Source organism: Sinocyclocheilus anshuiensis, unplaced genomic scaffold, assembly GCF_001515605.1.
Source record: "Sinocyclocheilus anshuiensis isolate Anshui unplaced genomic scaffold, SAMN03320099.WGS_v1.1 scaffold848, whole genome shotgun sequence".
NCBI classification, from domain to species: Eukaryota; Metazoa; Chordata; class Actinopteri; order Cypriniformes; family Cyprinidae; genus Sinocyclocheilus; species Sinocyclocheilus anshuiensis.
In genome coordinates this window covers 262247-274676 of record NW_015549628.1, presented here as the reverse complement: position 1 = coordinate 274676, position 12430 = coordinate 262247, and the positions used below count along the sequence as shown (strand labels likewise).

The 12430-nt window shown below is 37.4% G+C and overlaps 2 protein-coding genes across 3 annotated transcripts in view; both read left to right on the top strand.

Moving 5' to 3' along the window:
* The window catches only part of LOC107659525 (inositol 1,4,5-trisphosphate receptor type 1-like), a 167435-nt gene extending 160764 nt beyond the window's left edge, over window positions 1-6671 (top strand). Inside the window, exons 62-63 of the mRNA XM_016448504.1 lie at window positions 2060-2221; window positions 5958-6671. Coding sequence (XP_016303990.1) covers window positions 2060-2221; window positions 5958-6044 — 249 coding nt within the window. The 3' untranslated portion in view covers window positions 6045-6671. The remainder of the gene's footprint in view (window positions 1-2059; window positions 2222-5957) is intronic.
* A 4345-nt stretch (window positions 6672-11016) lies between these two features.
* Window positions 11017-12430, top strand: part of LOC107659534 (class E basic helix-loop-helix protein 40-like) — a 6955-nt gene continuing 5541 nt past the window's right edge. Inside the window, exons 1-4 of one of the 2 annotated variants that reach the window (XM_016448517.1) lie at window positions 11017-11413; window positions 11507-11570; window positions 11758-11865; window positions 12242-12365. In XM_016448517.1, coding sequence (XP_016304003.1) covers window positions 11337-11413; window positions 11507-11570; window positions 11758-11865; window positions 12242-12365 — 373 coding nt within the window. In that variant the 5' untranslated portion in view covers window positions 11017-11336. The remainder of the gene's footprint in view (window positions 11414-11506; window positions 11571-11757; window positions 11866-12241; window positions 12366-12430) is intronic. The other variant, XM_016448516.1, reaches the window with a different exon arrangement.

Here is a 12430-nt window from a genome sequence, read left to right as displayed (position 1 = left end):
AGTCGGGGCTTGTCTGTCTGCAGGCCGAGTGTGTGTGTGTGTGTGTGTGTGTGTGTGTGTGTGTGTGCGCAAGTACTCCAGCAGTGGGGAGAATGGCGTTTTCTTTGACCGGCATTCTTTAACGTGACTATCACTTTTTCCCTGCTTCTGTTAGATTCCCTCTCGTCCTTATTTGGATCTGCGTCTGACCTCTCCCACCAGTCACAAGTCAGACATTCCGCAATCGTGTTTGGCTCAGGCTGGATCTCCAAGACTCCCACTGCTGTCTCTGATTGCCTGTTGTACTATAAACTATCCTGAGATATTGCAACAAAAGAACATGGCTGTTTCATTAAGAACTTTTTGTACTAGACCAAAAAATCACTGAAAAGTCAAATGTAAACTTTGTACTTTTTTTTGCCTGTATAAAATGCCACACAGTGTTGCCAAGTCTGCGTTTTACCACGGAATTGGGCTTTACACTGTTGCATCGGGTTGTTTTTTTTATGTTTCTCCATCTGAGGTGATTTATGATGCTCAAAAGTAAATCTAAATTTCCTGAAAGTCCAAAATAGATCCAAACCTGGTTTCATCTTGCGGTCCGATACTGTTTTTAGTGTTTTGCTTGATTGAATTAGTGTGTATAATGTCAAATATCTCATTGAGGAATGACGGTAGATTCCCCCTTGTTAAATAATTGTATGCTAGTTAGGGAGAAACATAGTGCTCAATGTTTGGTAGCTCCGATCTGAGGGTGAGGATGTCCACATGCTCATGTGACTTTGATACTGCATTTCCTTTGCTGTAATTATGTTACACATAGGGAATTTTGTCTGACGTAATGACAGATATTCTTATGAACAGAGAGACAATGAGGGAATGGGAGGTGGAGGAGGACATGACTTCAAGCACACCATTAGTTAATGTCTGATTTCTAGAATGGTTTGTGCAATGTGCATGGTGGGAAATCTAGTGGAGGACGTTTGGAAAGTGTTTTGGAAGGGAAAAAAATTTGAAACTGTGAGTAAATAATGAATAAATCATACAGCAGACACTGAAGAATGCTTCGTTTGACAGGTCAGCAATTCATGTGAAGTGACCCAAATAAGTCAGGCCTGATGTATGAATTAAGTTGTATTCAGTAACAAAATATCAAACATATGTGACCCTGGACCACAAAACCAGTCATAAGGGTCAATTTTTTGGAAATTGAGATTTGTACATCATCTGAAAGCCGAATAAATAAGCTTAAATAAGCTTGTTAGGATAGGACAATATACGGCTGAGATACAACTATTTGGAAATCTGGAATTTGAGGCTGCAAAAAAATCTAAATATTGAGAAAATCGCCTTTGAAGTTGTCCAAATGAATTTCTTAGCCATGCATTAATCAAAGATTAAGTTTTGATATATTTACGGTAGGAAATTTACTAAATGTCTTCATGGAACATGATTTTTACTTAACATCCTAATGATTTTTGGCATAAAAGAAAAATCAGAAGAGTCAGCATCCCTCAAATTCACACAGGTGAATCTGAGGGATGTCTTAGCAGTGTAAATAAATAAATCATAAAAACAGTAATATCGTGAAATATTATTGCGGTTTAAAATAACTGTTTTCGATTTAAAAATGTTAAAATGTAATTTATTTATGTTATGAAAAACTAAATTTTCAGCATCATTACTCCAGTCTTCAGTGTCACATGATCCTTCAGAAATCATTCTAATATGCTGATTTGATGCTCCAAAAAAAAAAAAGAAAAACAAAGTTTCTCATTATCAATGTTAAAAACAGTTCATATTTTGTGGAAACTGGTTCATTTTGTCAGGATTCTTTAATGAACTAAAAGAATTTATTATAAATAGAATTTTTTTGCAACATTATAAAAGTCTTTACTTTAACTTTTGATCTTTATAACGCATGCTTGCTGCACAGTCTTTTGCCAAAATTTTAACCAGTATGTAAGTGACTTTGAGTTTTATTTCATTTGTAACTATTGAATGTATACTATTAATATGCTGCACTTTATATATAATAATAACGTGTTACCAAGAACACTAATGTGTACTATTTCAACAGGAACTCAACTTGGACTGGTTTCCACGCATGCGGGCCATGTCGCTGGTTAGCAGCGATGCCGAGGGCGAACAGAACGAGATCAGGAATCTTCAGGAGAAACTTGAATCCACCATGAAGCTGGTCTCGAACCTGTCAGGCCAACTGACTGAACTGAAAGAGCAGGTGAGTGCCGATGCTTTTGGCCTGATGTCAGAACTTTATGTCCGTAATGCTGACGTGCTAGGCCAGTTCTTCACGCCCCGATGAGGATGAGGTGTAGTCTTGACCCGTTTAGCTGTTGAAATAGACTGCACAGACTAGAATTGGAGTTGGGTGTGAGTGAAACTAGGCCTTCAAGGTCAGTCAGTACGAGTACACAACCTCTACAAGGTTCAATTAGACCAAAGGGCAATGAGTCATTTCTGTCTGTCTTTCTCTTTCTGCCTTCAGCTCGTGGTATTTAAAATGATCTTTCACCTGCGTCACGAGGCCAAGTGTTGTTTCACTTTTATTCAGCCGCATTGTCGTCCAGATGAAGTTCTGTGAACTCGAGCTTGTTTGTTTCCACAGATAAACAGTGTAGCACACATAGATGAATATGATAAAGTGGGTCATTGACTTAGATGCTTAGATGCATATGCGTAATGGGATTTGCTTTCATGTCGTTGATTTCTTGTAAATAGTGTCGAATAAACACCAACTTGAGGTGTGCAGCCACATAAAATGGGAAGTGTCTACAGGGAAGTTGATCTGTTTTTTTTGTACCCCAGACAGGGGGAAAAGGTCATTGTTTGGCTAAAAGAAGACAAAGCAAGTAAAAACCAACAAACTTTCACTATTATCCTGCGTCAATGTGGTGGTTGCACGTGTCAGTAGCAGTTTTGCTTTTCCCTTTCTTACTTTAAACTTGGAAGAGAGAATGATAAGAATTCTTCCCACAAACATTTGAAAATGAAGGATTTGTTTTCCCATTTGTTGATATTTGCTGATAATCTTGGGCTGTGTTTGCAGTCTATGATCTTGTTAAAATATTATAACAGGTTTGTTTGTCTTTTTCTGCTATCATACACTCTGTCCAAGATTCCACATGGGAAAAGTGTAAATAAGACAAAATTAGAAATTAAAAAAATCAAGTAACTGCAATAAAAACAAAATGAAATAAAATAAAATACAAAAAGACTTTCAGGCACCAGAAGCACCATTTATATGAGAATTGTTTAAAAATGATAAGGCCCAAATACATCAAATCCATAGCAAATCTCCACTATAATAGTCTTAGAAAATTAATATACTCATGTTTTTAAAAAAAAATGAATAAATTGATGTATTCCAAAACCTTTTAATCTGCACATATATGCTTAAATGCTTAGCATAATTTACATAAAAGATAAAATATATATTTTGCCTATATATAAAATGACAGTTAATGTAATGCTATCTATCTGTCTGTCTGTCTGTCTGTCTGTCTGTCTGTCTGTCTATCTACCTACCTATACAAACTGTTTCATTTTAATTGTCAATTTTCAAGATGATTATTTCATCCTGTGATCTATTTCACTCAAAGCACTAGTGTAATCATGTGACGTCCCTCCCAGAGTTCCCTCATGTGACCCGCCTGGGGTCCTTTTAATGTAGTGATTCAATCATTTCAGATTTCTTTTACGAATGGGTGTTTTTGGGGTGAGCTTAAATCTAGGCAGGATCTCACGCGGTATTTTAGCTCTAAAGCATTTTGTCTCAGATGTTTATTATTATTTTGCTTGGATTACAGATCAAGACGTGAAAAACTGCAGTTGACGGCTCCTTATATGGAGGAGCGAGCAGTGCCACTTACCTTTAAATGGCTGTGTGATTGTTTAGTAGTATGAGGTACTTCCTGTGGACATCAACTTTAATATACACATGCGTGAGCGTTTTTTGGCTCGCTTTTGTAGCTGTTGAGTCAGAGTAGGGGATTTCGGTACAGACGGTCTGCATTTCTGTGGAACTGTGTACGTGAGCATGAGTGTGTGTTAGTGTATGTTGTAGCTCAGTTACACAACACTGCATGACATTGCTCCAATTGCTCCATTTTATTTTCCAAGTAGCTTTTTATAAGGCAGCACACACACACACACACACCTACAATACACAGACGCTCTTGTGTTATGAGGTCATAACCAAGGCAACATGAACGGACACACAGAATGCATCACTGCATGACATGCCTGATCTGCGGGAGAGACAAACAGGAGATGAGGAAGATTTAAAATGGACAAAAACTTCAGATGTATGTGTGTTTTTTGAATAAGGAAGCAGAGTTACTTTTACATATTCAACTTTAACATATATTTTTACATATTTAGATTTACTATACAGATGTGTGTCTATCTACATATATATATATATACACTCACTCTGAAGAAAAACTGTTATAAAATATGTAAATATAAAAGTAATCATCAGCATATAGTGTCACACACACACTTTTTTGGAATCCATTGTGAATTTATGTCCCAGTCACATTGTCTTGGTTAAATAAACATTACAAAGTGAAAAAAGTGACGTGACATGTGGCCAAGTATGGTGACCCATACTCGGAATTAGTGCTCTGCATTTATCCCATCCAAAGTGCACACACACAGCAGTGAACACACACACACCGTGAACACACACCCGGAGCAGTGGGCAGCCATTTATGCTGCAGCGCCCGGGGAGCAGTTGGGGGTTCGGTGCCTTGCTCAAGGGCACCTCAGTCATGGTATTGAAGGTGGGAGAGAGCACTGTACATTCACTCCCCCCACCTACAATCCCTGCCGGTACGAGACTCGAACCCGCAACCTTGGGTTACGAGTCCGACTCTCTAACCATTAGGCCACGACTTCCCCGTAACCATTAGGCCACGACTTACTTACACTATCAGAAAAAAAAATATCTATTTTATATTTTTACATTAACAATGTAATAAATATTATGTTTATTAAAGCCAAGTATGTTAGTGTTTTTAAGCATTTTACTTTCATTCCAAAATAATAACTCAAGGCAATAACAATTTAAAACAATTTAAATTATTTGTTAACTTATGTTCAGCTATTCTTTTTAATAGTTAACTTTTGTTTAAACTTATTTTTTGAAAATTCAAAATTCAATTAATTGTTGGATTTTTCAGATCATAAGTCATCAAAGATCGGTAAATACGCAGAGATTTGCCAAGCTGATTACTCACTAAAAACTCCCACAGATCATGCTTTCACGCCATTTTAAGTCTTATTTTGAAGTAACAAAGTGTTTATATCTAAGTGTGTGAGTTGTTTACTTACGTTTTTAAAATAGTCTTCCTATTAACGCCATTATATTGTTAATTCAGACTGATTCGTGAACACGGAATGCGCAAGAACACAAGAGGTGGGATTTATCACATTATCCAATCACAGCCGATCACAACCAGTCATGTCCAATCATATCGCGATGGAGGCATTGCCTCCTCTCACGTGACTTTCCCTCATTCATTCTCAATTACCCCCCATGCTTTAGGGGGTCTGTTAAAACTCAATGGGCTCAGGGGAGGCGAGAGAGACGCAGCAGACTCACGTTGTAACTTTACCTGCTGGTGTCGCTGTTGGACGTTTTTTTTAGAAAAAAAAACGAGTGATTTACAGTACACACTTTTTAATGTTGTTTTGTAACAGTGGGGGTTTTATTTTTGAACAACGATTTTTGTTTCTCATCCAATATTTTGAGGAGACACTGCCTCCCTTACCTAGTATAATTATATAAGAATATGTAATTGTAAATATCACATAAATATCTAAAATTATATCAAAAAATATCAAAACAAATTCACATAAACAGATATACAATATGCATGCCTGGTGTGTGGGATAGGCAGATAGGAGATGAGAAATATTTATTTAAACACTTGTTGTGTTTGTTTTGACAGATGACAGAGCAGAGGAAACAGAAACAGAGGATCGGGCTACTGGGACACCCCCAACACATGAACGTGAACCCCCAGCAGCCCGCCTGAACCTCCGTTCCACCGGCCAAGTGTCCTACAGCTGTCTCCTGCAGCCATCGATCGCATCAGCCTTTCCGTGTGCGTGTGTATGAGCGTGTGCGTGTCAAGACATCACAGACACATCATCACCACAACCTGCTGTGTACACCCAAAATAAATGGCTGTAGGCCACCAGGAAAGTATAAAAGACTTTCACCCCGTTCCTCACATCCATTTGAGTGCCAAATGTTTCTGTGTGTTAAAGAGGAAGTGAATTTGCATCACTCTTCCACAGAGTGACAACAAGCTACACTAGATACTGCACGACTTACGAACATGTGCTGCAGCCTGTAGATGCTGCTTGGACACACATCTTTTTGTATTGACCCATAGCAGTCAGTATTTGATGTCTTATTTTTGTATTTTGTGCAATATTAATACTTTAATATGCAACATCTGTATATTATGTCTTAAAGGGACGGTGCAGTAATTTATTTTTCTTTTGTTCTTTTGCTTTGATTATAATGAAATACATTAGAGACCAGGTATTGTAGGAATACTGTTAGCAAAGTGAAGTTTGACATCAGATATGATATGTATATGGGGGAAAAAACGCCTTTTTTGTATTTAAGTTCATTTATTTATATCAACATATATTTTAAAAACGCTTATAGGAGATTATGCCAATTTAGAATTCTTTAATTCTCATGAATAGTATCAGGTTCTGTTTGGTATTTAGGAGCTCCTTATTATGGTTTATGGCTTTTTGTTTGTGCAGTCAGATTTATGACCTTAGAAGTCATATACAGAGTAATAATAGATGAAGTAGATGTTTAGGCAGTTAAGATTGATTTTTGTCTTAAAATTAATGCACTAAAATAATTGAACTTGTATCAATCTTGTCATTATAGAGCCATGTTTACTGTGCCTGTTGTATACTCCTGCAACTCAGAAGGTGAAGCGCAGGAGGAATATTTGCTGACAAAAGCAATCTTTGTCAAGTTTTCGTCTGTAGTCAGTCACATTTTTCTAGACAGTTTCATCTTTTAGCTGAGCAAAGCAAGCCAGTTTCTTAATACTATCCATTTTTTTCTTTATTTATTTTGTTTTTCTTGTAATACATGTATATATGTTTGCAGGTCTTTGCTTTTATATAGAGAGATATGGTTTCATAGCATCCTAATAATTAACAGCACTGTTAATGAGAAATAAGCCTACTACTGATTTAATAGGTGTATATATATATATATATATATATATATATACACACACACATGATACATATATACATACATACACACATATATATATATATATATATATATGAGACTGTAAATTACTTTAGTGATATTTAATAAAATATGTATTTCTCGTTCAAAGGACCAGAACTGAAATATAGTTTTTGTATGTCTCTTTTTGTGGTTTAAATGGATGTATTTTGACAGTGAAAAAGGGGACATCAGCGTTAAATATCCATAATTCTGCTTCTTGTTTTACATCATTTATTTTATTTTGTTCATTAGCTGGTATTCTGTATAATAGTAAGTACCCACACACAATGTGTTAATTTCAGCGGTACGAAAACATATGTGCGTTTATATGTGTAGATTGATGACTGCATCATTTCACAGCTTTCTCATGACTTGACATTGTATTCACCCGGTCAATGCAAAGGAAGTTGAGCTTATTAAGAATTCAAGATTAATAAGAGCCGGCAACCCATGCTTCTCTAAGGAAATGGACTTTCTGTGACCTTTCATGTCGATCTGCAAAAAAGGAGAAAAAAAAGCTGTTTTCCACGCACTGGCAAAGCCTGTATTTATGTGCTTGTGAGTCGTAGACAGAGCAGCTTTGTATAGTAACAGAGGTCAGACTGGAGAGTCCCAAATCGATTTCAAAGTAAAACACTGTGGTATAACTTCGCTGTTGTCTGTAAAAAAGAGCAGAAGTGTGACTGAAGTGTCAGACGCACCTTAAATGCTTAATTATTGATACCTGGCAACATCGTCAGAAGTATTGCTCTAAAATCCCCGTGTAAAGTGCAACATCAGACTGAAACCTTCCACGAGTTAAATGACATTTGGGAAATAAAATTAACCGGTGCAAAGGCAGAAGAAGGAAATTATGACTGGGAACCATCGGTTTAGTAAGAAATAGGACATTCTTGAAGTTTTAATATGTCCAGGGTGGGTCTGTGAGTGCCACTTTCTCTCTGTGCTTTTAGTAAGCTTATTATAAAGTTAATGTTAGAGCTATTTCAACAGTGAGCCTCAGGACATCGTGCACACTTTCTCATTTAACCGGCAAGGTATGAGCACGATGAGCTATTAGTAATTTTTACACTTAGAGAGAGTGAGAGTACTTTGTGAGTGGTACTGTATGTTCGTCACATTTTGTTCAAATGTTCTAACCAGGCTCGTTTATAAAGAACAATTAAAGGGACAATTAGATGATTATTGCGCCGTGTCAAACTGACCCTAATTGGATACAATACAATTCACTAAAAATCACATTTTGGAGGAAAAAAAATAAATAAAAAACAAAACTTTAAACTTCCAAAACTTCAATACTTCTCACACATAAAAAAAAAAAAAGTATGAACATATGATTTTTTAAAAGCTGTATTTAACGACCTTTTAAACATTTGTTTTTCACAAAATGCAAACATTATACAAAGTGTTTTGCATATATTTTTCAAATTTTAAATTGACATGTTTTTGTGCATTTCTGAATATATATATATATATATTCTTGCCTTCTTGGTCCTTAATATGGTTAATGAAAAAGAGCATTTACATTCACACTAATGAGCAATCTGAACTTTATATATGCTACTTGCAAAAACAGTTTTAAAAAATACTTTTGCTATTTTAACTACTTGTATGTATAAAATGCAAATGATGGACATTAATGTAAAGTGTTTCTGAAATGCATTGTCCCGTTTACATTTTTACAGCATTCCTATTCTTAAAGCAATAATAACACACCTACATTTAATATTAGGTTAACATATTTGCAGTCAAATAAGGGGACTTTCCTTAAACGAAGAAAACAGCCTGTGAAACTGAATTGGCATTGGGACAGCAAGCTGTTTAAGACTAAACCAACCAAACCGTTCTGTTATCACATGACCTATTAAAATTCTTGTTCCACTTATGTAATAAAAGCGACTATTATAAGGTCCAACTGTGAAATTAACCACTTAAAACACGTTGCATTTGTAGTTTATTGCATTAGCTTTTTAGGGTCATGGTGGGCTGTTCCATTATGTGTTTTTCTTCTCAGACTATGACTGCCAGTTCCAAGTACTATCTGCATATTAAGCACAGGTTTATATTTCTCAGAATTCACACTAAAGTGTGAACCACAGTAAGCCTATATTACACCCAAAGCCTCAAGGACACATCACAAATCTGCTTGCATTCTGTATTAAGTGACTGAAAGGAAGTGTCTCATGCACTGGCTCGGTCCTCCGCCTGTGCTGAAGGATGCTTTGTCATCCTGTTGCTGCACTTAGAGAGATAAAAAAACAACAACAACTCCAACTTCTTTTCACCAGTTCTATCTGAATTTAAATTATTAACTATATTATATGAGCAGACCTCAAAACCTTAATGCGGCTGCTACCAGTGCAGAATTCAGAGGGTCACATTTTCCTTGCATAGCCTATATTCAATGTGTTCATTTAAAAAAATTGTAGGCTATTCTTATAAATAAATCAACTCATACATTCAAATGAATTAACTAATTATTTTATTTATTGTTAAATGAGTTATTTTAGTGAGAGAAAACAACCCAAAATCATTTACTAATTTTGTGCTGATTATAATATATTTGCATCGTAGGCATCACTGGGTTTCTTGTTGATATGGTAATTAATTTTAGCAGCATGTAATAGGCCTATTGTAACATGGACCTAGCAAAGTAAATCATGCTACATACTTATTTACACGTGGCAGCATTTCTAGACTCTTTAGAACTAAAAAAAATCTTGCCACATTTTATTTCTGACAGTCATTCTGCGCGTTATTTACAGTTAAACAGCGCGTGAAAGCACCGCTGCCGCCATTGGCACGTTTCTCCTCAGCGCGCTCGGCACTAAAATAAACGGGTGACGTCAGTCCCGGGGATTCAGCCGGTCCTCCGCCTCCGCCCTCTCCCTGCGCCGCCATGAGGAGTTCAACGTGACCGCCGCCGAGTACAACCGGCCACAACAAACCGAGCCGCAGCACGAGAGAGCCATGAGCGGCTGCACGTGGAGCGCCAAATGGTCCCGGTGTGAAGTAACGGCGCATCTGCTACTATTGTGTAACCATGACAACGGCTCGCTCGTGTGCCTGCATCATGTCAGGGGAATTTTGTTAATGAATACTTGCATTAGGCTATATCGATGGAGCAACAGGTGCTCTGCACATCATTCATTTGACATGCGTTTCTTTCTAGAAGCTTCTATCCACTGCACGCACACATTCAGACCCGCGTGCGTGTGTTTGTAAAGCAACATAATCCTTTATGCAAGCACAGCTCACATTGGTAGGGAAAATATTTGCTGGATTCGAGAGTAGGTCGAAAACTAAAATGTTAAAGTATGTGTTTAATTTTAAGTAATAATGTATACATCATTATAATTATACATACATGTATTTATATTTCACACACATAGGTCTAATTCTTTCAATTGTGTTGATCTGTCATAATAACGACGGTAAATAAATCGCAATTACCATCATAATTACGACAGTAAATAAATCTTTTTGTGCTGTTTTTGTTTTTGACGGTAGGGTAGTCTAGATCTACATCATAACATATGCTTTCAAGTCAATCCAGGATAAGGCGCTCACAACACGTTTCTGAGAAGAGCTGCTATTGTGCGCTGAGAGAGAGATAGAGATAGAGAGAGAGAGAGAGAGAGCAGCAGCATGGTGGGACACGGGACTCGGGAAGGCGGGCGGTCTGCTGTAAATGGGTTGAGCTCTGAAAGCGCCGTCACACACGTGAGGCTCATGTGACTGGAGCTCGAGACGTGTCTGCAGTCACAGGGTTTATTTAACACGTACTTCAAATCCACCCACATTCACTCATTTAACCAGCACCGGAGCCGATAAACGCCTCCTGCACCTCCACCTCACAACAACATCACTTCTGCGTCCTAGTTTTGAGACACCGTATCTGGAACCAAAACGACTTTATTCGAGGAAAACACGTGGACTTTTATGAGAGAGTAACGGATCTGCTTTTTATTTTTATATATTCGTATATATATATATTTTTTAATTAAATCTACCCTATTCTTACATCAGTAAGACATATTAATAGGGTAAAATGGAAAGGATTACCAGTGCTCAGCCTCCTCCAAGTATGGCCAAACACGCCTCGATGGATATCTCTGACATGCAAGGGTAAGTCAGTCTCCAGTTGTTGCGTATTTATGTCTCTGAAAGCTTTCCTGGGAGCTAGATCTCTTATTGGCTGTATTTTATTATATTTTATAGAATGGACTTTCCCATATATGTGTATAAACCCCGGCGGGGAATGAAGCGCAGCGAGGACAGCAAGGTACGAAATGCGCAATTACGCACAAATATGATTGCGCACTTTTACTTGCCACTTTTGTTTGATATAAGTCTCTTTTAATGTTTTAAACAAGATTTATAATGCACACTTTTAATTTCTGTAGTTTTGGTTTGTTATTGATGTTTTTTCGCATGGAAATTAATATAACATTTTAATAACTAACCCCCAGGATACATACAAATTGCCTCACCGATTGATCGAGAAGAAAAGGAGAGACAGAATAAACGAGTGCATCGCCCAGTTGAAGGATTTGCTGCCCGAACACCTTAAACTCACTGTAAGTAATATGGGAGTGGATCGGCTCACCTCACTTTGTTGTAGTATAAAGCGCCACCTGCTTGTTGATCATGAATAAATCACTTTTGTCCTGCCTTTGGATTAGTCACCTCCTGTAATGTGCTTGATATACATTTTTAATATATACAACCTGTAAACTTTCGGCACTCCATATAGTGAATCTGGCTTTAGTTAATTATTCACGTCAACAAAGCATGTTAGATTGTCATGTGGAATATCTGAATATTACTTGCACGCACACGTGCATGCACTGGTGAGCGGAGAGGAGTGTCTCCGTTCCTTTTCCTCTCTGAGCCACTGCGGAGTGTGTTACATAAGAAAGATCAACATGCTTATCTGGGTTCTTCCTGTTTTAGACTCTGGGACACTTGGAGAAGGCTGTTGTGTTGGAGCTCACACTCAAGCATGTGAAAGCTCTTAACAACCTGCTGGAGCAGCAGCAACAGAAGATCTTTTCCTTGCAGAATGGAATACAAATCGGTGAGTTTTCGATCATGCAAAAGGAGTGGCACACTAAAAGTGTGACTGTGTCGCAGGAAGTGGCC